Source organism: Puccinia triticina, chromosome 8A (genome assembly GCF_026914185.1).
Source record: "Puccinia triticina chromosome 8A, complete sequence".
NCBI classification, from domain to species: domain Eukaryota; kingdom Fungi; phylum Basidiomycota; class Pucciniomycetes; order Pucciniales; family Pucciniaceae; genus Puccinia; species Puccinia triticina.
Genome location: NC_070565.1, coordinates 5,583,340 through 5,609,937, shown reverse-complemented (window position 1 = coordinate 5,609,937; position 26,598 = coordinate 5,583,340). Strand labels below are relative to the sequence as shown.

The window sequence follows — 26,598 nt, the reverse complement described above, 5'->3', positions numbered from 1 at the left end:
CTTCCAGCGTCAGCCGACGTGCCATCTCGCTCGACTCCGACCAACTCTTCCGCAGAGCTAACGACGAGCAAGTCTCCTGCAAGAGCAACACCGGCGAGACCCACAGTTTCTCAACACAAGATTGCCTTGGGTATGTACTCTCATTCATCAGCGCTCCATCCTCGATCCGTAATAAGCTAACCAACACTCTAAATATTCTCAGTGCCGCTCGTCAATTGGCTGAGAAGAGCCTCTCCAAGGCTTCTGTTGGTGCTTGCACATTGTCTCTTGTCAGCCCCAAAGACCGAGTGCTAGCCAAAGATGTGTAAGTATCCGATCTCGCCCCGACTTTCCGATCCGACCGTCCGTTTCTTACCTTGTTAACCGGCTGATGATGTATTCCCGATTCTTGAACCATCCAGCTCTTCCGCTGCATTGGAGAAGGCGACACGTAGCATGTTGAAGGCGTGTGCGGACTCGTCGTCCAAAGTAAGCAGCACCCCGCCACTTTTCCAGACATCTTCCTCCGCTGACAGAAAGATTGATCCCCCCCATTAGCACGACCAGGCCCACCCTGCTGCCGACAAGGAAGTCGACCAAAAAGAGGTTGCTCTGCTACTTTCCAGGACTGCATAAGGAAATATCACCTCTTGCCAGTGCCTTTTCAAATTTTACCCTGTCCTTGTTGAATTTGTATCTCTTTCCACTTGTATCCAGCATGTATCTACATGAAGCTCGTCAAACTTGTTGTACTAAAAATTTACCGGCAAAATGATATTTATAATTACCAAACTACCCAAAACCTTCTACAAGTTTTTTGCACATCACAAAACAGAAGCAAGAATATGTGATTTTCACAAAGAGACCCTTTGTTGTCAATGTTATTGATTGTCAGCCAGCAGTATTGTGTTTTGTAGAAATTGAATTGAGGTTCTCAAAGTTGCAACATAGCGTCATATGTCATGAAAACATACAACCTTATTTGCAGGGACTGTCAAATGCTTCCCTGCAAAAATGGTGTGTATGGCCATTGGCAGTATGTATTTGTATGTTTTCAACTTTGAGAACCCTCAATGCTTGGACAGATGGTCCTGTTACTGTGCACAAATCCTGGCATTCTGTAAATCCAATTTTTTTGCTTTTGCCTTGCATCTTGGAATAAAGATCATGATCATTTTCACTTTGGTACAGGCAGGATCTGTATTGCAGAATGGTGCAGATTAAATTGGGGCTGTGTCAGACAACCCCATAACTATAGCACTCAATCTTGCTCTCAAAGTCCAACCATTAAGCAAAACACATTGAAGAAGAAATGTCCCACTGATCTGAGCTTGTGGTTGGTGTCAGAACTTCCTACATGCATCAGTTACACGGCTGGTGCTGTTTGAAACCCAAAGTACAATTGTAAAGCCCCATATACCAGGTTGTGGCCTCAATCTGAGCTATCTTGTACATATTGTTTTGAGTAAATCCCACAAAAATTGGCCGCTCAGTGGTCATTCTTTTGAGCCGGTGAGGGCTATTCCTGAGCAAAAAAAAAAGCCATTGGATCATCCAAAGGTCAAGGTTGGACACACTCTCATGGTTTCTTTCAATATTAACTTCAGAATGGCAGGTATCTTGAGTGCATAGGCTGGTGTCCCACAGGGTATTGACATATGACATCTAACCTTATTTTCATGTGTTCAGACCGGACAGGCTATCTGGTTTACATCAGGCTGGATAGGCTCTCTGGTGGAATTTTTGCATCAATTTTTTTAGGGGATGGTGGCAGGTCTTGGTTTGAATAAATGAGATTGTGTAGAAATAAAAGCTGATTCTAATGGTAGTGGATGCTGTGAAGAACTCAGAGGGGTATTTGGTGATATGAGGTTTAGAAGGCATTTTTCAACATTTGGCTGGGCGGCCTCAAGCCAAATGCTGGACATGAGGCCCACAAGCCAGAGGGTGCTCGCGCCCTGTGAGCTCAGGAAGGGCCTTGTGTTAAGTTTGGGGATGCACATTTTCCAAAAACAGCCAAGCATTCAGACCACTCACCACCCAAGGTCATTGCAGCCCAACTGCTGGCCACCCAACAGAATTTTGACTGGTTTGGTTGACAAGCTGGATGTTCTGATGCTGCACAGGCAGCCAACAGTACCCCACAACCTGCTCAGATGTCCAAGATTGTCTGGTCATGGGAGTGGTACATACATGGGCACACAGTAGCCACTCTGCAAGGGTTTTACCAAGCCTCAATTTTTGTGAAAATTTCTCAAAAGTCATACCCAGCTAGCCTGGGGGCCAAGGACTCAAATGCCAGCTGGTGAGACACACTTTCCTTTACTTGAATATTTGGTTGCAGAATTTTAATTGTGTTCAAAAGTTCAGCTGAGGACTAGGTTTTTTTGAAAATACACACTCTTGGATGATCACACAACTGTCAATAGTAAAAATTAAATGAGAGAGAAAGGTAAGGTTATTGAATGGGAAAGAATTTACAAGCTGTAATCAAAATTCAAGCTGTTCAACCTCAAAAGGGGGATCTCAAAGCCTTATTCTACTTAGGAGGATCAAACCAGGGAGGATGTGGGAGCAAGAAGAATGGAAGAGGGATAATGAAGAATATATGAGGGGGAGGGAGCAGGAGATTAGAGAAAGGCAGGATGGACAAAAGAGGATTAGCACAAGATGGGATGGAGGGCAATGCAAGGGTATTTGGGGGGGATTGGATGGAGGCGAGGGGATGAGAGCAAGATCATTGATGGGGGAGGGGCAGGAAGGGAGGAGGAGACGAAGTAACACCTGCTAATCAGGGGAATGGTTGCTTGCTCTTCATTGATGGGTTGATTACTTTTGCTCACAGTTCTTATTGCCCCGATGCCTTGTTCAATGGGACAATGGGGTGGTAAAAGTCTGGCCAACATCAGTCTGCCAAAGTCTATGGGCTGAACAGGTCTGCAATGGTGACTGATGTCAATCAGTAGTGATGCTTGAAGAGGATTGCTAGTATGTAGATACAAGAGAGAAACAGAAAAGCGTAATTGGCTCAGTAGGAAGTTAATGCTACCTGTATAACATTTTTGTTAAAAATCCAAACGGTCTAAAAATATCAGTGATATTCTAATGTTGAATGTACACCGTGCTATGCAAATTACAGCCATAATTTGTCATCAGAACATGACATATCAGGGCTGCACATTAGTCATCATGCATTACAAACTTCAAACCTCACGTAGACCCAGTTTTGCTGAGCTTTAAACCAATTGTAGTAGCTCAAAAGAACCGCCTGAGTCTCTCCTTTCGAATGGCGCAATTATAACATGTTTCCGCTGACGGGCGCACTTTTTGCAGTGCTTTCCATCCAGCCTTCTGCTCCAACAGCGGTGCACGCACCCCCTGGTTACCCAACCCTAACAAATTGGTACATTAGGGGTGAAATGTTACATGTGTTACCTGGTGTGTGTACATGTTGCTGATGGGTTACAAGGTGTTTGTGCATGTTACATGCCGCCTAACAATGTTATACTGGGGTTACATGCTGCTTAACAATGTTATGCGGGAGTTACATGCCGTTTAACAATGTTATACAACGGTTTCATGCCGCGTAACAATGTTATACAGGGGTTGTGGCGCCCGGGTTACATGTTGCGCAACAAAGTTATATGGGGATTGCGGTGCCCGAGCACGACTCCCAAAGAAGCCCTCCACGAAGGGCCTTTTGGGCGGACAACTGTGATTCCTTGGGAAAATAAAGAAATAATAACAACACCTCCCTAACCAAAAAATGAGTTGGGAAAACAACTCCCATACGTTGCCACAACAACGTATGGGAGTTGTTTTCCCCCAAAAAAGGGAGTCCTTTTTCCAACCCCCTACAAATAAACAGTATTGGGTGCAAATCAGATACAGATACAAGCATTGTATTTGCTTTGCTGTTGATGGTTGTGCTCACATGGGCCAGGCCGACCGCGCTCCCGAGCTCAACTAAGCCTCTCCAAGGAGGCGCGAAGCGTCTCCGAAGGAGAGGCTTACGTGTAAAGTCGGACCCCCGGGCTGAGGACATCCAAATTTTGGCAGGGAAATGCTAAAAAATAAACTCAACACCCAATTTAAAATAAACCACGAGTCCTTCTCAAATGCCTTGAGGAGCAGTTGTAGCTACCCATCTTGGGCATCTCCTGCTTTTTATTTGGGAAAATTTGGCCATAAATAAGCTGCTCAGCAGCTTTTTTGGCAAGGGCACTCACAGGTTTGGTAAAGCAAAGTTTGATGACTTTGGATTCTGTTTTTCTTGGATCACGGAAAGTCTCACGGTTTTTAAAGTATCAATTTACAATTTTAATAGAAATTTTGAAATTACTCTCCAGCTTGTATGCCTTATGCCGTGTATGCAATAAGGACCGGATCTATCCGAGAACTTATCTGGGCCTGCATTGGGCGGATTGCTCCAATGTCCAATACTTATCCATTCCCCTAGCTTCCTAATGCTATGGAAACCTTGAGCTTTGAGGGCCGCACATATACCCAAAAATCACAAGCTTTTCAATGGTCTGAGAGGCGTGACCAGAATCAGAGTGCTTGTGGGTGATTTGGGGGTTGTAATGTGTTCCTCAGCCAAATGGCTGGTTGCCCTCACGCAAAATTTGGGACATAATATTCAAGCCCCTCCTTCGGAGGCGCTTCGCGTCTCCTCGGAGGGGACTTGTGTTAAGCTAGCCGCGCTCCGCGCTGCGGCAATACATCGTTGCAGCAGACTCACAGATCCCCTCCAACCGTCTGCAATTGTTCCCCAAGCGAAATAGGCCATCCAGGGCGCGGAACATGGCAATTGTTTGGCTGCCAGGACGGCCCAGCAGTCGCCATGGAGCGCAGCGATACGCTGGGCGTGCCCAGCACCCGCCAACCCTTGCAAGCCTGAGCAAAAATCCATTCTGCAAACAAAAATGCTGGGCATGGAGCTGAGGATGTGCTTCCGGGCTTGCAGCGCCGGCTGCAGGCGCGGAGCCCCAGCGGCCATTCTCCTGCAGAGAGAACGGCCGATGAGCGCAGAGAGCCGCTGGCCGCCGCGCACCGACGCATGAGCCGGGTGTGTGGGGCCGATTGCCGCGTCGGCAGGGGGTTTCCAGAGCTGGGACCGGGGCACACAGCCCCTCGGCCCTCCTCGCCTGTGTGGCGTTGCCGGAGGGACTGGTGACGTGGAATGTCGGTGTGAGAGAGCCGGATAGGTGGCCCCCTGTGGCACACCACTCCTCACTCGTGTTAAGGGGTCGTCCACCCGACCAACTCTTCCTCCATTGCATGCTTATCCTACCAGATAGTCTGCTCCTTGACAGAGAGTTTCCGGACATTATACTGAGGAAATCACGCAACGAACGCCGCACCGGCGGGGCGTTCTTGGACCCGGGCCGTGCGGCCCGGGGCCACACGTCTGCAGCCGGGAGACGGTCCAAGCGCCCACGGGCGAAGAGGCGCGCGGGCCGGGGCGTGTGCGCGAGACGCCCGGCAGCCGAGCCCGCGTCACCGGCCCCCGGGCGCTGCCGAACAGCGTCAGGCAGCACGTGTCGTTGCAACAGGGCAGCGAAGGACCTCTGATACCCAACAAGCATACACTACATACAACCGGCGCCGGGCAAGACAGCCAGAAAGAGAGAGGGGCAGCGGGCCAGGAGGATGGTCTAGGACGATGAGCGACGGCGCGACGGGGGGGAGAGGACGAGGGGCGCGGGGCGACAGGCCAAGCCGTCACAGCTCGAGCCGGATCGACTCCGTCCCGTCCCCCGCATCCCCCGCCCGCTCCTCCTCGTCGTCGTCGTCGGCGCCGGCGAGGTCGTCCAAGGCTGCCGGGCCACGCAGGGGCCGCCGGGCGAGCGAGAGGCCCGGGCCGGGGAGGCGGGGATGGTAAGACAGGGGCAGCAGCTCGGGGCCGGCCAGGCCAGCGCGGCGCGCTTCCGCGGCGAACGCGCCCGCCGAAGCGGGGTGGGCCGGGGGGCCGGCCGACGACGACGACGACGGCGGCGGGAGGGTGAGCGGGGGCAGGGGGGCCTGGCGGACGGAGCCGGCGAGCTTCTTGAGGGCCAGGTCGAGCTTCTCTTTCATCAACAGACTGAGCCCGTCCGCGTCTTCCTCCTCTTCTTCGGCGATGGTGGGCGCGGGGTCGATGGAGTCGTCTGTGCGGGGCGCGTCCTTGGGGCGGCTGAGGCGGCGCGGGGGGCCTGTTGCTGGACCCGAGGCGAGGGGCGGGGGCTGGAAGGAGGAGGAGGCGATGAGCTGGAGGAACTGGGCGATGTCGTTGGAAGCGCGCTGGTCTGGCGCGGGCGGGCGGGGCGGAGCGGGGACGGGGGCGAAGGGCTCGTCGGCGGCGCCGAGGGCCGTGCGGCGGGCCAGCGAGCCCGCGGAGTCCGCCGTCTGGAGACTGGCGGCGGGCGACGAGGAGGCCTGGCCGAGGGAGCGCGAGTGGCGGGAGGAGGAGTATCGGCGGACCATGGGCTGGCCGGGCCCGGGGCTCGTCGGGCCGGCCGGCGGATAAGCCGTCGTGGTCGGCGAGGCCGTCGGGTGCAGCCCTCCGCCGACCCCCGGGGAGGCGTGCGGCCGGCCGGCAGAGATGCGGATGGAGGACGAGGGCCCGGAGAGCGGGCTGCTGGAGAGCACGGAGAGCTGGCGCGGACTGGCGCCCGCGTGGCTCCCGGCCATCCTGCCCGGGCCCGCGCCGGCACTCGAGTGGCTGCGGTTGAGCGGCGAGGAGGGCAGGGCGTTGGAGAGGACGGGGGGCAGCGACTGGCGGTGGGCGGCCAGCTTGGCCGTCAATGCTGAGCTCTGTGTGTGTGTGTGTGTGTGTGTGTGTGTGTGGGAATCAGTGGTGGTCTGGAAAAAAGAAAGGAGTCGGTGCTTACGTTGGCAGGGGTGGGCGAGGAGCGGGGCGGGGGCGCGAATGGGGAGGACTGGGTGGCCGCCAGGATCTCGGCGGTGAGTGGGTCGGCGGGGTGGGGCTTGGAGGGCTCGACGGGGGTGAAGAGCTGGTCGGGTGAGGGGAGCGGCTTAGGATGCGGGTGGTGGCGGGAGGAGAGCGAGGCGTAGGATGTGGGTGGGGAGCAGTAGTTGGGAGGATGAGCCTTGTTGGTGGTGGGTACAGACAGGCCAACGGGTGGGAAAGCGGCGATGGGCGAGTCGGCGGGGGGCGGGGGCAGGCCGCGCAGGTCCTCGAGGCGGAAGCGGGAGCTGAGCAGGGATTCCTTGTCGGCGATGGCGAAGTGGGTGTGGTTGCGGAAGGTGACGGTTGTGTGGATGGGTCCTCTTGGGGTGCGGATGGGGGGGAAGTGGCGGGTGGTTCGGGCGGCTGGGGGGAGGTCGTGGAAGGCGGTGTTGTGGCTGGGAGGTGCTGCAGGGTCGGCGGTGCTGATGCGCAGGCCGATGGTGAGCAGGCGGTGATCGGATGGCTTGCGGAGGGCGTGTGCGAGGGCTGCGGCGGGCATGGTGTGGAGATAGGCGAAGAGTGCGCGGAAGTGGATGATCGCGTGGCGGTAGACGGTGGGGGGCTCGAGGGCTGTCTGTGGGTTTCCGGCGAGGGCGATTTGCCATCGCTCGAGGAGGATGTGCTGTTGCTGCTGGTTGGGGATGGGCTGGTGGGCGAGGGTGAGGGCTGCGGTGGGCGGGAGTGCGCTGGTGTCGAGGATGGTTTCGAAGACGAGGATGGCGGTGTTCTGGGGGCTGGTCTTCCATGTCCTGAGCTCGTCCCTGAAGTAGTCTGGCTCGGGCAGCTCGAGGTTGAACTGGAGGGGTGTTGTCGTCAGTGTCTGCTGTTCTGTGTGCAGTCTGGCTGCTTGCTTACCCATCGGTCGGTCTTCAGTCGTCCTGGGGGTGGCTGGGTGCGTGCGTGGGTGATGAGCTGGGCTGTTTTGGCGTAGATGTGGTGGATCAGCTGGTCGGTCTTGCCCGGCCTGCACTGTCTGCGGGTCTCCATCGCACCCAGCAACTCAGCACTCGCCCTCGTCAAAACAACAACACCGATATAAACAACATCCCCGAACAACACCCCGTGGAAACACATTTCAAAGCAAAGGTGTCTGCTCCAGCAGCCGCTGCTGGAGCGTGGTGGCAGCAGCAAGCCGCGCAGTCCGCAGCCCGAGCTCCTCCGACGGCCCATCCCCCTCCGCAGCAGCATCGGCCGCCGCCTGGGCCTCGTAGATCTCTGTCCACACCCCACCCACATCAACACCTCATCTGAAAGAAACAAACAACAGAGAACAACCGACCAACGAGTTTGCGCGCAACGCACAGCCCCAGGCTGGACCCCGCCGCGACGTTCCCGGCCACCGGCTGGAGCGGAGGCCCGCCGGCGAAGCCCTGGCTGAGCTTGTAGCACGACGTGAGCATCTTCGTCGCCTGGTCGCTGCGCGTGTTCAGGAACATCGTCGAGAGCAGGCCCAGCAGGCCCATCTTCAGATGCGTGTTGGCCGTCTTGTTGGCCTCGTTGAGCGCGCTCGTCAGGTGGTGTCTGCACAGCCCCCTACACGTCAGTCACTCGGCCACGGGTCCACAGAGTAGAGTGACTGACTTGGCCTTCACGATCTCGCCGCAGCTCAGCGCCAGCACGACGTGCACGGCCATCGCCACCGCCGGCAGCCCCGTCTTGGCCAGCGGCGCCAGCTCCCCAATCAGGCGGTCGACGGCCTCCGAGCGCTGCTCGGCCGGCTCGGCCAGCCGCAGGAGCACGTAGCACGCCTTGGCCAGCACGCCCAGCTCGCCCCCCGCCGGCGCCAGATGCATGCTCGTCAGCAGCGACTGCCGCGCCATGCCCAGGTTGCCCGTCGCGTGCGAAAGCATGCTCTTCAGGAACGCCACCCGCCCGCTCTCCGCCGCCCACCGGCCCTGCTCGCACGTCGTCTTGATCACCTCGACCAACAGCTGCACGTATCATCAGCCTGCTGCTACTGCTGCTGCTGCTGCTGTCTGGGATCCATCGGGCCCAGAGACACTCACCCGGTCCGCCTCCAGGTAGTCCGTCCGCACGATCGCCAGCTGGACCGACAGCACCGTGAGCTCGGTCTTGATCCGCATCAGCAGCCGCAGATGGTCGGCCATCGAGGCCAGGTATCCCCCCGATGAGCGGCCGCCGGCGAGGCTCGGGAAGCCGCGCATCAGCTGGCGGTCGACCTGCTTCAAACCCTCCTGGGCATACACCAACGACTTGGGCCTGCAGACGGGCGCATCAGTTCACATAAGGCGCGCATCCAGACGAGGAAGAAAGAGGCTGACGACTTCCCGTGCCCGTCGAAGTGCACGGCCAGGCTGACGAGGTAGGTCAGCGTGTACATGAGCTCGCGGGGCATGATCTTGACGGCGACGTATTGGGCCGGCGGGGTGCCCAGGAACAGCGGGGGTGCGGCGTGGTCGGCGGCGGCGTCGTCGTGTGTGCGCTTGCGCGGGGTGACCGGGGAGGACATGGGTGGCTGGTGCAAGTAGATCTGGGAGAGGGTGGGCGTTAGAGAGAGAGATCGAGCGAGGCGGAGGGAGGGAGAGAAGCTCGTATCACCTTGTAGGTCCCCTCCACCTCGCCCTCCTCGCGCGAGGGGGCGTCCATGGCGGTGCGCAGAAGCTTGAGCCAGGCCTTGGCGGGCTCGGCGAGGCCGACGGCGGCGTAGTAGACGACGAGCAGGAGGAGCACGTAGTTGGTGAGCTGCTGGCCGAGCGCGATCCGGGGCGGGGGCGGCGGGCCGGTCGAGGGGGGCGACGGCTCGCCGGGCGAGGGGAGCGCGATGCGCGGGAGGAGGCCGGCGAAGAGCTGGCCGACGAGCGCCCACTGTCGCCGGTCGATGGCCATCTTCAGCTCGTGCGTCTTGCAGGCCGCCCACAGCTCGTCGTCGCCTCGCGCCTCGGCCAGCACGACCACGCTGCGCAGCGCCGCGAGCGCCGTCGGGAAGTCCTGGGCGCGCTCGTAGGCGAGCGTGCAGAGCTGGAGCTGCAGCCGGTAGTAGGCGGGCACGAGCTCGGCGGCGACGGTCTGGCCCCTGTTGGAGTGGCCACAAAGTCAGCAGCTGTGGTGGGGGGGGGGTGGCTGGGGGGCTTACCTGAGGGTGAGCTGGATGGCCCGCTCGAGCTGTTTCTTGATCTGGCGGAAGGAGATGCGGGGGTCGGCGGCCTGGGTGTGGGCGAGGGCCTCGGCGAGGGTGAGGGCGAGGGGGAGCCGGGCGGGGAAGGCCTGGCGGGCGAGGGCCTGGGCGTGCTGGAGGGCGGCGGCGGCCCGGGCGGTCTCGACGGTCTCGGTGCGGAGGAGGCGGGCGAGCTGGCAGTGGGCGGCGAGGCGGAGCTCGGCGGGGACGGCGTCGGGGGGCAGGCTGGCCGTCGCCTGGAGACAGCCCACGGCGAGCGCGATGTGGCGCCGGTAGGCCTGCCCGGCGCCCCGCAGCTGCTGCTCGTCCTCGTCCGCCGCGGTGGCGGGCCCGCTCGGCTGGTAGTGCAGCCTGCCGATGGCCTGCGTCGCGTGGGCCGGCCGGGCGGTCAGCTGGGGGCCGAGCTCGTCCGCCTGGCGCAGGTGGTGCTGGCTGAGGTGCAGGAGGAGGATGTGCTGGGGCAGGGCGGGGTGGTCGTCCATGGCTGGCGTGGAGTCCGCTCAGCTCGCTCGCGACCATCGTCTTTCGCCTTTGCCAAGTCCACGCTTCAGCATATGCATATCCAACATCCATCCGAAAAAAAACACCCGCAACTCAGGAAAGCCTTCGTCTGAAACCAAAGAGAAATCCTCCAGTAATACATTCACCTTCAGAAAACAAAACACCTTAATATGTCTCCTGCAGATTTTGTAGACTCACATTGCCAACCCCTCCACAGATCAAAGGCAATCAGAATGGAGGACTCTCTGTCAATCTGGGAACTCAGGCAGCTTCTCCAGATTTTCCAATAGGCACAATTTTCCCAAAGCCTAGATCTGCCCAGATGGCCCTGTGAGATCTGAGGAAATCTGGGTTTCCAAAATCAACACAAACTCAACCCTCCCCTGCCTGAGGCATTACAGTTGACCATAACCGTAAAGTATTGTAAAGTATCACAAAATAAGTTACAATACAGAAAATTAAGATTATCGAGTGTATAAAATAAGTTAACTATAACACCCACGGGTGCAAAAATACGCAAAAATACCCTAAATAACAGCAAATATTGGCCATTTTTCATAGATACAGCCAAAAACATATTGTAATTTATAGTAAAGTATTGAAAATTTGATTTTTTTTGATAAAATTAACACATTTTTCTTAAAAATAACGGTCAATGTGTTACACGTTTAGGCCTAAATATTGTAACGTAACGCATCAGCCCACTGTTGCTAGATAGTCCGCTAGCAATCCAAAAATTTAGTCAATGATTGGCCTACATCCTGCCTTTCTTCTGGTTCAATTTGGGACCATCTGCTCTTTGTCTTTGTGCTGGTTTTATTTTTCAACAACTCCACAAAAGGCAATTTCCCCATGTTCGGAGCCAATCTCAAGTCACCAATGCCCAGCTCGATGGTCAGGTCTGATACAACATGAGATGAGTGAAGCATTTTCAGAGTTCAGTCAGAATGCTGCAGACAAACGCATGTGGAATACTTGGCAGTTGGGGAACTGCACCAACCGGGTGTTATGAGCTGTGGCGTGGACTCCACAGCACAGGCTTCCATGTCTTACACGTACATGTCACAGATGGCACCCTCAAGGTTCAAGAGCCTGGAGATCCCAGACTGCTTCCTCATCCTGCAATCTACCATCTTCAGGACCCCAGAACTCCTGTCCTCAGTTCTCATCTTCCTCCACTGGGACAGCTCACAGGGAATGCAGGAGGACCAATTGGCACCAGAAAAAATAAAGGGTCACCAGCCATCAGGTGACATCAAGCAACAATGGCTGCCACAACTAGGCTCCTTGTTTCCTACAAGGGAGCTGTCCATGTGGCCAACTATGCAGCTGGTGGTTGGCTCATTGGACTGGGGCTAATGTCACCTGTAGTCTAGTGAAAATTTATTTTTCCTGGTGTGGGAGCTGAGACTGGGTTGCGGAGCAGGGCAGAGGGTATCAAAATTTTAATAGATTATTGGATCTTCAATAAATGATATTTGATTCAGGAGTAGTAATTCAACACAATATGAGCTGCATCAAATAGTTTGTTGTGATATGTTTTCTCTCTTATTTTTTTTTGTGGATTAACCATACTAAATTTTCATTTGTTGCTTACTTGTTCTTTGAATCTGGTTGTATTTTTTGTTCATTGTTCCCTGTTCAGATTGTTGTAGTTATGTTGTTTAGTCACAAACTGTTGGTATTTATTTTGGTTCTTATCATCTTTTGCAACATTTGTTTTCTTTATTTCTTGATGACTGTTTTGTTAATTCTTCAACTACTACTACTGACTGACATTCAAAAATATTTACGATAAACAGTTTCTCTGTGAACATCACGTCTTCTTACTTTTGTTTTCTGATGTGCGAAAAACTTGTAGAAGGTTGTGATGAGCTTGGGAATTATAAATATCATTTTGCCGGTAAATTTTTAGTACAACAAGTTTGACGAGCTTCATGTAGATACATGCTGGATACAAGTGGAAAGAGATACAAATGGAACATGGTCAAAATTTGAAAAGGCACTCTGGAGAGGTGATGTTCCCCTTAACTATGCAGTCCTAGAAAGTAGCATAGCAACCTCTTTTTGGTTGACTTCCTTGTCGGCAGCAGGGTGGGCCTGGTCGTGCTAATTGGGGGGCCAATCTTTCTGTCAGCAGAGGAAGATGTCTGGAAAAGTGGCGGGGTGCTGCTTACTTTGGACGACGAGTCCGCACAAGCCTTCAACATGCTACGTGTCGCCTTCTCCAATGCAGCCGAAGAGCTGGATGATTCAAGAATCGGGAAAACATTATCAGCCGGTTAACAAGGTAAGAAACTGACCGTCGGATCGGAAAGTCGGGGCGAGATCGGATCCTTACACATCTTTGGCTAGCACTGGGTCTTTGGGGCTGACAAGAGACAATGTGCAAGCACCAACAGAAGCCTTGGAGAGGCTCTTCTCAGCCAATTGACGAGCGGCACTGAGAATATTTAGAGTGTTGGTTAGCTTATTACGGATCGAGGACGGAGCGCTGAAAGGAGTGAAGGGTACGCACCCAAGGCAATCTTGTGTTGAGAAAGTGTGGGTCTCGCCGGTGCTGCTCTTGCAGGAGACTTGCTCGTCGTTAGCTCTGCGGAAGAGGTGGTCGGAGTCGAGCGAGATGGCCCGTCGGCTGACGCTGGAAGCCGAGTCGGAGGCCTTGGCAAAGAGCATGCCGTTGTAGAGGGGGCCCAGGATGCTGTAGGCGGAGCAGCCGCCGTACAAGCCCGACATCCACGGGCTGAGCCAACTAGCGCCCATGAGGGGCATGCCCCAGCCCATGTACGAGTAGGGAGATAGGCCGAAGCCGACCCCGCCGAGCCACTTCGATTCAACATCGGACTTCTTGCCGCCGGTTAGCTCCTCGGCGCGAACGACCGCAACAAAAACTGCGACAATTGTGATGAGGTATGCTAGGGAAACCATCTTGAAATGCAGTAAGTATGGGGGTGATTGGGCTAGGGAGAATTAGAGTAATGGGGACTTTAGGATTATTGAGTGAAGTTGTTGGAATGACTCTTGCGGATTGATTGGTAGGATGTGAGATGGCTTGAACACTTTGACACCCCAATCTAATCCTTCTTATATCCTCATCAGTGCCGCCGTGGAGCCTTGAGAGGTAATAGGTATACAAGAGCATGAGCTGCCCACGACTCTACGTCTCATTGTGACCAGCTTTGGTGTTCCCACGGAGTGGTCTTGGGGATTGATTGGCAGGATGAGAGATGGCTTGGACACTTTGACACCTCAAACTCACCCTTCTTTTATATCCTCATCAGTGCCGCGCCTTGAGAGGTAATAGGTATACAAGAGCATAAGCTGCCCACGACTCTACGTCTCATTGTAACCAGTTTTGGTGTTCCCACACCGTCCTCCTGCCGGTAAGTCTTTACTGGATGTTGAAGAACCTGCAAACTGGACTTGGTATCCAAGCAGCCAGCGCGGCTGTTCAATTTTCCCAGCTGTTGAGAACACATCTACGTCGGCGGGAGATTCGATGTTGCTATGAGTATTTTGAAGGGGGGGCACATCGCCGTTATTGATCGAAAGAATCTACAGTCGTGGAGCATTCGGCTGGGGATATTCACGGGAGCGTGCGCGGTTTGAGAAGCTTATCCACGCTGATGTCGGGGGATGCGTCGTTTAGAGATTGGCGCGTCGTTCCTGTTGAAGAATCGAGTTCCGCAAGGCGTTTGCGTGGGGTCGCACGTCACGTCGGCATGGGGGCGAAGGAAGAGGTTCTGGTAAACAGTTCGTTTGTGGTGGACTGAGGGGGATAAGCTTGGAGATATGTATGCAGATACATACTTTTCCTGGAACATGGTTCCTGATAAGCGTCTTTCAGACTCCACCCTGCTCCGAGAGCAAGCGACATTTCCTCCGCAACCAACCACTCTCCCGAAATGAGCACAATCGATGTCCTTCTCGTCGGCCTGGGCGCAGTGGGTCAGTCATCCTCACACATCCATTCCACCCACCTCCACTCTCACTCATCACCCATCTGCTCCAGGTGGGATCTATGCCTACGTCCTCGAGAAATCACAGCGATGCAGGGTAACCGCAATCACCCGCTCGCTCTACGACTCCATCCAGACAAACGGCCTCACCATCAACTCAGCCAAGTACGGCCACACCAAGAACTGGAAGCCCTATCGGCTCGTCAGGTCTGCCGAGGAAGCCTGCGACAGGAACTACCGCTTCATCATCTGCTGCGTCAAGTGCTTGCCCGACGTTGAAGTGAGCTACATCTGCATACTTAAAATCAGAGAAAACGAAACACTGAACCCCTTTATAAATAATTATGTAGCCCACCTCATCCATCCTGGCCCCGTTCTTGCTGCCCTCCCATCAGCATCACTCTGCACAAAATCATCCTCCCCCGACAGTGGTTCTGATCCAGTTGAGTGGCTCTCCAGATCTCACATCACACCACTCGTCTCTCTGATGCCCCCCCCCCTCTCTATTTTCAAAGGAACGGGATCGGGATCGAGCATCCGTTGGCCGAGGCCTTCCCGCTGATCCACATCATCAGCTGTGTAGCCTGGATCGGCGCCAACCTGATCAGCACCCCACCCCCAGGCCCGGCCGGCCAACCGTCAAGGCAGTCGCTGGGCCCGGTGATCGAGCACGGACCGCAGGACCGGCTGGTCTTCGGGCTCTACGAGGGCGAAGGCTATGCCCAGAACTACATCAGCCAGCCCCACGATACCGACCCGGGGCCCTGCAACCGCTACGTCGAAGGCCTCCTGGCCGAAGATGGATCCCCCCTCACCGGCGATGCCCGGGAGAAAAAACTGCAGAGCGGAAAGGATGACGTCAAGCTGTTTCATGAGATCATGGTTGCTGGCGGGTGCGAGGCTGAGGCCTTGGACCACATCCAGCCGGCTCGATGGGCCAAGAACCTATGGAACGGGGCCTTCTCGACCATGGTCTGTTTCTTTCATCCGGCCCACTACTCACTCTAGCCAAACCCTTCCTGATCATTGTTCTCCTCCCCTGTCCCTTCAAACAAACAAACAAACAAACAAAAAAGTGCACATTGTCGCGCGCATCAGTCGCCCAACTCACCGCACCCGAAGTGCTCCCCTACACGCTCCCGGCGGTCCGAAGAACCATGCTAGAGATCTTGTACGTGGGCCGAGCGCTGGGTTATCGGGAGGCCGAGTTCCCGGCCAAGCTGGTCGACGAGGCGATCAGCTTCACCATCCAACAGTACCAACTCAAACCTGCCCCCAAGAAGGACACATCTCCGGCCTCCAATCCGCCTCCCGCTCAGAAACTTCACTCGGAGTCCCAGGCGAGCACCAACGACGTCTTTGAAGAGGATGACGAGGATGACGAGGACGAGGCTGGGAAGGGCCCCCCGCCTAAGCCGGCTTTCAAGCCCAGCATGCTCATCGATGTCGAGATGAATCGGCCCATGGAGCTCGAGCCGATCGTCGGCGCCGTCCTGGACCGGGCGCGAAGCAAGGCGATCGAGACCCCTCGGCTTGACCTGTAAGCCACCCCTCCCATCCATCCATCCCGCCCACAGAAACGAGCTGACCGAGAACGCCCGGCTCGGTGCAGACTGTACTCCGTGTTGAAGGTCCTGCAGGAGCAGGCCGTCCGCCAACACGCGGCCAAGCTCCAAACCCAGCAGCAGGAGAAACATCTGCATTACTGGGCCATGCGGAAGCCGTCTATCGGCGGCTCCGGCACCTCCGACAGCCGCCAAGCGTGGCTCGCCGAGGTCGAGCGCCGCGCAAGGCTCGGCGAGGCCCCCGAGCCTGCCGCAAGCGCCGGCTTGCTCGCCCCGCCTTCCGTGGGCTCGCCCATTAAGCCGCCCATCGAACGCAAGGTCACCGGTAAACCCTTGGCCTGAATTCGCGCTTCTCTCTATGTACCCGTCGGGCTCGCATCTGCTCGATCTGCGTCCCTCTGTATATCGGCTCTGCTTTGTTTGTCTATCTGCATACACTTCCTCTTTCTCTCCATCCTCCTAAAATTCCAAAAGAAAGGGGAAAAAAATCATACACACACGTGAATAGTTCCCGCATAGTTCTGATCTTTCTTGTCGTTCATCGTCGTCTTTATCAATATACCATATATCATGAGCAAGCTAGAATCACTTTATTTCTCAGCCACCTGTCAGTTTTGGGTTTATGCTTATATCTCATTGTAGCTTTTCCATCATCCTCGGGCCCTTTCTTGGGGTCTTCCCTGGTCGGAGAAACAAGGACTCGGATGGGGGATCACCAACTGTTGCCCTCTATGAGATCTGGTCTCCAACCGCATGCTCATTTTTAAGGGCCCAGAAGAACAAATCGAAGGCTCGCACAGCTTTGTTCGACTCTCTTTGGCTGCAGTTGCCAGGATCACATTGGATCGGATGAGTTGGGTTAAAGAAAGTTGGGGGCTTGCCAGCACAGCCAATTTAGATCTGCCCGGGAAATAGGGATGCAACTTCCTTCAGTGTGGATTGTTGATTGCTAACAAAAGATAAGACCCAAAGTGGTAGATAATAACATTTGTGGATAAATAAATTGATAGGCACGGATATGTGAACAACGTCATCATGACAAGCGAAGATCATGTATTTTTGGATAGATCATCAATCCGGGAGAGGTGTCTAAGATTTTCATTTAATGGATTGAGCAAGACGAGAGGCTGTTTATGACGAGACTGATCACCCGAGGTTCCGAGTGAATAATCGACGGCGCGTTGGAAGAACAGTCTGGCTAGTTGACAGCCGTTGTGCGCGTCAGGCTGGGCTCGATAGCACCAGTTGAAGGCCGTGTGGAGACGCGGGGATTGGGCGAGAGCGGCTCTCGAGGGGCATGTCTCGTACTTCAGGCCCAGGAACGTCGCGCCCATCGCACCTGTTAACCGCACGTCCCGCTTCAAGCTTTCGAGCTGCTCTGATAATCGCCCGGACAACGAGCGGGTGATTCCCGGCTGAAAGACCGCATTCGAGCCGGCTTCGGTCTCGAGACTAGCGATAGTGGAGTCGGCGATTTCGAGCGCCTTCCGGCATCGGTCGATGATCTCTTGGTCCGGCATTTGCTTGATCGCTTGTCCGATTTCGGAGAGATACACCGCCGACAGAGCCGCCCGACTGCTCAGCCAATGGTAGTGAAGCTTCGCATCCGCGGACCCGTCCCTCAGGCTCTCCCGGGCCTCTTCGACGGCCGCGCTGACGAAGCGGTGGATGAGGTCCTGGATCGCAAACGCTTTCTGCATGTCCACGGAGACCAGATGGACAGCGAGATTCATCAGCGACGAGATCGTCAGACGCAGTTGACCGGGCTTGAACGCGGGCTCGGACGGCATTGGGAGGCCCGATAACAGGCTTAGTCGGTCTGTGATCGGGGCCAGATGGGCTTCCACGGCGCTGTTGGCTGCACAGAAATCATTCTGGCCCGCAGGCTCTCGCGCATGCTGGCCGAAAAACGTTGACCATGTCGATCCTTTCGGGGCTTTGGACTGAGCGCTCGTAGATTGTAGGTCTGCAGAGTGGTCGAGGCTTGAGCCGATTCCCAACCCGCGACTGATCGCCCAGACCAAATAGTTTTCGGCAGCTTGCTGATAAAATTCGGCCCGAGAGCCCTCCGCCTGTCGTTCCAGGGCGGCGATCTTCAGTCCGAGCTGTCCGAGCTGGTCGGCGATCCGGATCGCTTGCCGGGCTTCCCAGTCTCTCGAGTCCACACTAGGGTCGAATCGCGCGCTCAAATCCACGCATGATTTCCAGAGTTGGGAGTAGATCTCGTAGGCCTTCATCAAGCTCGGTGGGGTATTGATGCGTTCGCAGATGTGTGCCAGCCGCAGTTGGAGCTCGACGAGGGTGCGGTCCTCGAGTTTGAAGCCGGCCTGCTTAGCCATGAGGATTGCCTGCTGGAGACGGGATTCGGAGAGAGCGTAGGCCGCGTCGACGAGCCGGCCTTCCGGGAGCTGGTCGGCGGCGACGGCTTGCTGTCCGGACTGCCAGTTCTGGGCGACCCAAGCGGCGCGGATGAGTGCGCGGATGGACCAGCCGAGGGAGGGGTCGGTGCCCTTGACGAGATGGCCGCCGCCCCAGCCCTCGCTCTGCTCCTCCCAGCCGTAGTCGTCGTCCTGGCGGCCCACGGTGCTTGCTCGTCCATCATCGTGGCGGCCCGGGGCGAGCTCGAGATGCTCGACCCATAGATGCAGACCAAAGAAGCCCAGCGTCCCCGCCACGCCCAGACCCAGACCGCCGTACACGACCGCCCGGAGGACTAGCCCGATCCGCCGGAACGCCGAGATCGCCTGGCCCTTCGCATCTTCCGGCATCGGCTCCGCCGGCCCGCTCTTCAGTCCGCCCTCGATCGACGCTAGTATCTGCCGCTCCTCCCTCGTCTCCAATGCGTATGTTCGGGATTGCCCGAATTGCAATCGTCTGGGCCGAGCTATTGCTCGGCAACCTAGGTTGTATCTAAGCCGACCGGCCAACATCGATCAGAGGGTGGGAATCCGAGGAGGTCCAGGTCGATCGTTCGTCCACTGGGTGTCCTCTCTTCTCGTTTCTACATCAAAACAGAAGTTTGTTGATATACTATGTGTTAGCGGAAGGGAAGGAAGACGGAAAACAATACGCACGACACAGTTTGTACCAAGTTGTCAGTGCAGCACAACCGAAATCGCCATGATATTGACCCGATTGAATTCGGGGAGACCCCCGAGCCAGCCCGAGAGTGGATGATTACATAATACTCAGCCATACACCAACAGATGTAGTTTTTTTTCGCACACTCCGGCCCTCTGTCCTCAACGTCATGCCTCACCCCCACAACCCCATCAACCCTTCTCGAGCCGCCCAAGCCCAATCGGATAACCAGCACTCTGCAACATCAGCGAACGAGCAGGGCTCATCGGCACTGACTATCTACCAGCTCAAGCCGCCGGAATGGCGGCTGCCCACCCAACTCAACCGGCCCGAGCTGGGCTACCCCGGCTTGCATCCGACTCACCCTGGGCAACACGAGGATGCGATCACGAAGTCGTTGGTCCAATGGGGCTTTTCGGCCCAGATGCTCGTCTCAGTTAGTTTCCTTTCTGTTGTCCCTTCCGCGAAGAAAGCCTTTTGCTGATAGTCCATTGATTCTCACACAGACTGAATCGTTCTCAGCCCATCAGATGATCTATAAGAAAATTACCGATGAGGCTACATTCAACGTTTCCTCCTCCGCCCTTTCGGCCTTAATCGAGGCTAGACGCAGGTATTATGCCATCAGCAGCTAGTAAGTCCGCCTCGATCTCCAACCAAATCCAGACAACATCCCCAACACGTATTTAACTGATTTTCCTCTCTTCTGCTGGCCACTTAGCGATACCGAGTCCACAATCAAAGTGCCTGGACGTGTTACGCTCAATGAACAGAAGCGGGAAAACTGGCTGCGGGAGCTGGCTGATAACTCGGTTCCACTACTGAAACTCTCCAAAAACGTTCCTCACGGATTCAAAGGGGAAAAATTGTTGGAGATGCTCGTCACACGCAAGATAGATTCCACGCGGGCAACCTGGTACATTCGACTGATCGGATTGAATGAAATCGTGAGATCTCAAATATTCTTTGGGAGCTGAATCTCGATGTCAATTGACCTGACTTTGAGATCTTCGCAAAAAAAAAAAAAAACTTATTTTTTTAGAATGCCCAAAGAAACAAGAACGAGCTCAGTCACATCCGATACACACTTTCTTTTACATCCGATGTTTGCCAGTTCCTTTACAAGCAACTCTCAGAAGTCACTGTGCCCTTACAAATGAATCTATCATCATCCACTACAAGCTTGATCACCACCAGCAGTCGCTTGGCTGCGATGAATGTAAGAAGTAAGCCGAGGTCGAGTACTCTCTCAGATCCCGAAACAAGGAAACATTGGGTTGCCAAATGGAATCAAAGGTAAACTGCTCTTCGTTTGTCGATCTCCACCCAAACATCATGTTTACTGATGCCTTCACAAATTAGTCGCATGCTGCTGAAGCGGTTGTATTTTGAGTCTCTGCTCGATCAGCCCACATTCTTCAAATGGCTCATAGATCAATTGAAGACTGCCAACCTCGCCCAAATCAACTTCCTACTCGAAATTCATCACTCAGTACTCGAGCGCTTCAGTCTATCTTCTAACTTGGTCAGAGGCTTCGTCGAAGCTTGTTTGTCCCAGATTCGCTTCGTGAGTACTTTCATTTATTGTCAGATGAGCCCAAGATGGTCCGTATGTATTGTGGCGCTAATCAATTTCTTCTTTCTTACTTTCTTTCAAGATTGCCAAGCAAACTTCAACCTTGTTTTTGTCGAAGCTGGAGCGTAGGCTCAAGTTGGCTGTTCAGGTAGAGCCATTCCTCTCAACTAAAACACATTGCAGGAATATTCTTCTGACTACGGTTTTTCCAACAAATTACGTACAGAGTGCCTTCATTTTCTCTCCTGATAATTTCGTTTGGCCCGATATATGGATTTCAAACAAGGTATTACTCGAAGACATCATATTGGCCAATTCTTCACCCAGCTCAGAGACCCATCAACTTAGGGAAATGTTGAAAGGCGACTTTTATGCTGTCAATTGGCGAATAAGCGAGTTGATTGGTGAAGTGGGCATCGGGACTGGAGTTGTTGTTAATATTTTCACTCGGCGGGCCCAGTTAGTCGAGGTGAGTTTCATATTTGATTATGCCTGTATCAGACAACTTGTGTCTTCGAGCGCTCACGCCAAACCAAAGATCCTGGACAGTTATACAGATTACAACGATTGTTCAAAGCTTTATTATAAATATTTTCTCAACCCATCAGTAGCCGGTCATATTTCGGTGTCCTTCAAAGACAGGCTGGAAGTTCTACTCTCTTGGGCGACGACGTTTTTACGCGCCTCTGACAAAAGAGTCCACTTGGTCGCCAGCACGTTGTCATGCGTAAAACACGATTACAAGAAAAATGCAGACGAGTTTCAAAATATCCTCGTTGGTTGGTTGGAACAGATCGAAAGTATCGAAGGCGGCGACTTGTTGGTCCGACTATTCTCAGAACTTTCACGTCGGAATATTTTTTCCTATGGCGCTTACGTACAACGAATGGTAGCCAAAGGTGATACTGAATGCGATATCGTGCCAGGAAAGGTAGATACAGTCTATCTCATCCAGTTGTAGCACGTAGACTGGCACTTGATCTGATTTTCAGTTTTCGATGAACTATGTTTTCGACACACCCGTGATTGTTAGGCAAGCGGCTTACAGGCCTTACTGAGTGAATGGATGCCATTAGCGTCATCAAAGGCGTCTAGAGAGCGAAGCAGTTCTATCAAACGCTCACCTGGTCGTGACTCCGCGCGAAATGGACTGATGGCTATTATCGCTGATTTCAACTCCGCTATAGGTTTGCAACCACTTTTAATATCTCTTGAAAGTTGCAGCACAGACTGATTCGCAAGAATTTTCCATATCACGCAAACAAAACACTTCTTTTATCATCTCAGCTTCTGCAGACTACGGAAGATTCACCTCACTACTTAAACGCCGACTTGATGTTCGCCAACCAAGTTCAGCTAACAGGAAATTACTAGCCGAAATCTTACCTAACGCCCTCGTCAATCTTGTCAGCGAACTTGCCTTTCCTAACCTCTCGGGTTCAGGTTTTCTCGTCGGCAAAGCTCCTAACCATCCCCAGATGGCATCTGCCCTGCTCACCTGGGCAATTCAACTCATCGAAGCCTGCCAGGCGTACACTGCACTCTTCGAGATTATGCAGAGAATCGTCCAGATCGATTTGAGCCGATTGGAAGCCCTGCGGGGCGATGAAAGAGCATGCGCCGACCTCAGTCTCTCGTTTCAATCAAACTTGTATTATCTTCAAGTTATTTGTATGACCGCCTCTAATCACAAAGAGATTCTGGAGATCAACGGACAACTCGCCGATCTCATATCCCGATTATTCGCCATCTATGTCCACTTTCGTCGCTTGATTGGGGGCACATTTCCAGTCGTTCGTGGGTTCGTGCGATATCTGCGAAACCTTGTGATCGAAAGTAACGCCGTCGACGGGCAAATTCTGGAAGTCCTGCACAAGGAATACCACCCGGTCTCTGATGTACGTTCTGCTCCTACTTCTTCATTTTGTTTATTGTAAGCTAGCTTTGCTCACACATATACCACAGGAAATGATGACGGCCCCCCCTGGTGGAGAGACATTGCCCTCTCGTACCCGAGAGATCCTTCAATTAATTCAATCCCCTTCAACAGACCAAGCTTCGCAGTTGGTGCTCAAATATTGGCAAGAATATCGATCGGACATGGACTGGGGACCGGTACTGTGGAACTCTTTAATAGCTGCACTCAAAATATATTCACAGGAAGAATTCGAAGAACCCCTCTCACAAAACACCGGCGATAGCGCGCAGGTTACAAGTAAAAATTGGGGGCACTTCCGGGAAGTAATCATGCAGTTTTGTGAAGATCTCGACGTGCTTTATGAGGAAGGACTGATTGGCTGCCTTATGAGAGCCGGACATACCAACTATCCCCATTCGGACGATGAGGGGCTGTTTTCCCAACCAGTGGATAAATCTGACGTCAAAATGACATCTGAAGAAGAGGAGGGCGAAGAGGGCGAAGAGATAGCGGCGGAGGGCCCAAGCCTGAAATCTCTGTTCTTTCACAATCCGCGGTCTCTCTGTCGAAACATCCGTCGCTTAATTATTGAACTCATGTCGTGCGGTCTGATAAGCATCGAAGTGGGTCTCGAAGAGTATGCAATACGTCCCCTGGCTGACGATATACCGCAACTGTTGGTAAACCTCTGTGGAGATAATAGCTCAGATTTTCATCGTGCCCCTCAAACGACGCAAGCAGAGGAAGCGTTACGCCAAGTCAAACAGATTTACGAACTCGTCAACGAAGCACTATCTGAGCAGCATACCGATCGATGCTCTCCGGTTTCACACTCGCCAGACAAAGAATTTGCGGTGATGATGACCCCATCACATTCTCGTTCGGAAGGTCATCAGAGTTTCACAAACCAAGGCACCCCAGAAGTTTCCTTCAAATCTAAAGATGTAGAGCACGCGATTGAGGAATATGTCAGGACTTGGAAACTGAGCGTCGAACGGAAACTCTGGTTTGAGCAGAGTGATGAAGGATCCGCATTTTGCAGCCGTTTGCTGCTATCCTTGCTTATTTCAATCAAAACTGTTTCAGAACTTTCGCTTGATCCCGAGGCGCCAGAAAATCCAGCCGGTCAACAACGCGAGTCTTTCGCGCAGCTGATCGCAAGAATTCTCGATGTCTTTGAAAGTCTGAGAGGTACTGTTTGCCGTGGCTCCAACCTTCTCCGAAGACAGATTCCAGCTCAGTCTGCAGTTTTCTTGAATCCGATGTTGGACTTCGTCAGCAAGAATGATCTGGGTACCATCTTTCACACAAAGTTGATTCATTCAATCGATGAGCTTTTACCCTATTCCCAGCCGAGTAAGTTAATATATACACAATGTATTGGTCTATTCTCCCGTTATCTCTGCGACATCTTATTACTCGGAGCGCTGACCAGATTAACGTTTGATAACTACAGCTGACCTCGTCAATCAAAAGTATCCTTATTTAGAATCAATCTTCAAAGCCACTTGTATTTTTAATTACGCAGCCCGCACCAGACAATTTCAACTTCATATACGTGTTTTAATGTCGAAAAATCCTCCCCAGATGACAACTAACAAAGAAGCACCACTCGATCTCACCAGTACACTGGGAGCACTTGTAGAGACGATGGCTAAGCGACTACATTTAACGGACTCGAAAGATGCATCGCCCTTCTTTCTAGATTGTCTTCCGGAACAGGTAGCTGAAGCTGTGAGTCTCTGCACCCAACCATCACCTTTTGCGGCTTTTACCTACAAGTAGTGGTTTGGCTGATGTTCTTCATGTTACTCGCAGTTAATCCTAAAATTGTCGTTGTATTTGGGGATGTCAATTTGTAAACTACTTAGCCCCAATAACACCGACTCAGCGCTTGAAATTCTGCGTATCCACCACATATGCAGATGTATTACCACCCTCACGAATCAACTCACTGTGCGAACATACCAACCTAATGGTGATGCCATGATCAAGGTGGTTGGTGGTTGCGGGCCGCTAGGCTGTAATGCAACGGTCGAGTCTTACATGTCATATTGGCAGCAGTTGAAGTCCGGCTTGTCACTCCTCAACACGCGCCTTACCGCCTCCGAACCAAGCGGGTTGAATCCCAAGCGCATGGAATATCGGATCATGCGCGCTCTACTCCATTCAATTCAGGTCGTGCTCTGGTCTTTACCTGGGCTTACTCAGCATCTTGGAACCCTCAAACAGACGATTGCCGAGATTTGGATCGAAATAGCTCTGGTAAGGACAAATCCAGTCTTCACGGCCGCTCGTCAATCCCATCGTCTTCTGATATTTTGATCTCTAACTCGTAACCCCCGGACAAACTTGTCTCCAATATTTAGCGGGTACAAGGCGACTCTGCATTACAGAATCAGATTATGGACACCATTAGTATTTTACTTTTCCCCACAGGTTGAGTAGTGTTCCATTTTCTATCGATCCAACCTGTCAAGGCCTATCATCATCTTCTAAAAACTACGCTTTTTTCTTCGGCTTTGCTACAAACAGTGCCGGACGATTCCTGCTTAACAGCAACTATGGGCATTCTTAGGAAACGTTTTCGTTGGCTTTATCTTCCCATTCTCAACTTGGATGACGGGGCCAACTTGGTCCCAAGCAATCGACTGAAATATCTTCTTGGCTCCTCTCTGCGTGGCTCGAGCACAATCTTCCAAGAGCGACTCGGGGATGGCGCAGTGAAGTTTGTAGAGGAAAAACCGTGGGAAGAGTTAGAGAAGATGGATCTGAGTGGACCTGGGTTCATCAGCATCGACGCTTTGAAATGCCAAACGTTGAGTCATGTTGAGCAGATCCCTGAGCCGAAAAGATTGATCAGCAGACAGCCCAAATCGAAACGTGGAAACGCTGAGGGAGAAGAAACGAGGGCAGAAGAAATCGAAATAGGTGGCGAAAGAAGCTCTGATCAACAGATGGGAGGGGCACATGGATCCGAAGGAGAAGAAGAAGAAGCGCCCATCCGAGGTGAAAGGCTTTGTTTTGAACACGAACTGATAACTGATGGACTATCAACCATGCCCCTGCACTTCTTAAGATCACTCTTTCCACCTGCAAGTCGACTGTCTGGGGAAGATTTGCTGGTGGCACAGGAGCAACAGAAGCTTGTCCAAGCGCACCAAGCCGAACAGACTCGATTACAGCAGCAACAAGCATCCATCGGAGCCGTTGCTGAACAAGACTCTAGTCGGACCAAGAAGCGGAAAGGCTTGGGATTGTCTCCATTGGCCGTCGATCAAAGCTCCTCATCAAACACCGGGCCAACCTTACGATCAGCGAGAAGTACCCGCAAGAAAAGCAGCGCGGCCGCCCCTGTTAATCCGCCGACAACCTCAGGCTCTAAACGTGCAAAGAGACGTTGACGTGGTTTTTATAATACGATCCTGTTCTAAACACTCACAATTGATCATTCCAACTTCTTTTTTTGTAATCTTGAATCGGCTCGGTTCTGTTAAAGCATGTAGTTATGTGTACAAGAAATCATATGCAAACTTAAATAATTTAATTGTGGGGGGATGCAGTCCTTGCTTATTTGCTTCAAAGCTTCATAAGTCCTGGCTTATGTTGATATTCGGAGTGACTAGGGCCTAGCCATCCCGCAGGGACCCTCCGAATCCCCCATCCACAAATAGGGGGACTGTCAGCAAGGTCAGTCCGGTATTCGTGGTTCCGGAAGCAGAGTTATTCAGACAAGCTCTGCTCTGCTCAGGTGCTCACCTCAGCCGAACATATGGAAAACTTTGCAAAAAAAGAGAAAAAAATGTGTTCCACTGTGAAGAGTCAAGACCCCATAAAATTTAAGCAAGAAAGAGTAATGATACCGGCTCAAAATTTCATAAACCAATCAAGAAAGAGCAATGATACCGGATGGTGATACCTGTGATAATAA

General features: G+C 53.4%; 5 protein-coding genes across 5 annotated transcripts; 2 read left to right on the top strand and 3 right to left on the bottom strand.

Annotated features, from left to right (window-relative positions):
* Positions 1-2,899: 2,899 nt before the first annotated feature.
* Positions 2,900-7,918, bottom strand: PtA15_8A598 (uncharacterized protein; the record flags this gene model as incomplete). Its single annotated transcript, XM_053172043.1, has 4 exons — positions 2,900-2,916; positions 5,811-6,753; positions 6,852-7,809; positions 7,902-7,918. The coding sequence occupies 4 exons, from the start codon at positions 7,916-7,918 to the stop codon at positions 2,900-2,902; spliced, it is 1,935 nt and encodes a 644-aa protein (XP_053023247.1).
* Positions 7,919-8,006: 88 nt separating this feature from the next.
* PtA15_8A597 (uncharacterized protein) lies at positions 8,007-10,549 on the bottom strand (the record flags this gene model as incomplete). The annotated part of the gene is made up of 7 exons (XM_053172042.1): positions 8,007-8,146; positions 8,211-8,452; positions 8,513-8,862; positions 8,938-9,151; positions 9,214-9,407; positions 9,491-9,965; positions 10,026-10,549. 7 exons carry the CDS (start codon positions 10,547-10,549, stop codon positions 8,007-8,009), a joined length of 2,139 nt encoding a protein of 712 aa, XP_053023246.1.
* Positions 10,550-14,194: 3,645 nt separating this feature from the next.
* Positions 14,195-16,434, top strand: PtA15_8A596 (uncharacterized protein; the record flags this gene model as incomplete). Its single annotated transcript, XM_053172041.1, has 7 exons — positions 14,195-14,314; positions 14,416-14,512; positions 14,581-14,807; positions 14,878-14,969; positions 15,043-15,503; positions 15,626-16,067; positions 16,140-16,434. 7 exons carry the CDS (start codon positions 14,195-14,197, stop codon positions 16,432-16,434), a joined length of 1,734 nt encoding a protein of 577 aa, XP_053023245.1.
* A 707-nt stretch (positions 16,435-17,141) lies between these two features.
* Positions 17,142-19,022, bottom strand: PtA15_8A595 (uncharacterized protein; the record flags this gene model as incomplete). The annotated part of the gene is made up of 1 exon (XM_053172040.1): positions 17,142-19,022. One exon carries the CDS (start codon positions 19,020-19,022, stop codon positions 17,142-17,144), a length of 1,881 nt encoding a protein of 626 aa, XP_053023244.1.
* Positions 19,023-19,342: 320 nt separating this feature from the next.
* PtA15_8A594 (uncharacterized protein) lies at positions 19,343-26,071 on the top strand (the record flags this gene model as incomplete). Its single annotated transcript, XM_053172039.1, has 16 exons — positions 19,343-19,609; positions 19,680-19,807; positions 19,895-20,120; positions 20,216-20,469; positions 20,536-20,740; positions 20,832-20,897; positions 20,976-21,218; positions 21,288-21,680; positions 21,783-21,936; positions 22,037-22,378; positions 22,445-22,647; positions 22,715-24,023; positions 24,124-24,401; positions 24,486-24,932; positions 25,037-25,106; positions 25,203-26,071. 16 exons carry the CDS (start codon positions 19,343-19,345, stop codon positions 26,069-26,071), a joined length of 5,454 nt encoding a protein of 1,817 aa, XP_053023243.1.
* Between the last annotated feature and the right edge of the window lie 527 nt (positions 26,072-26,598).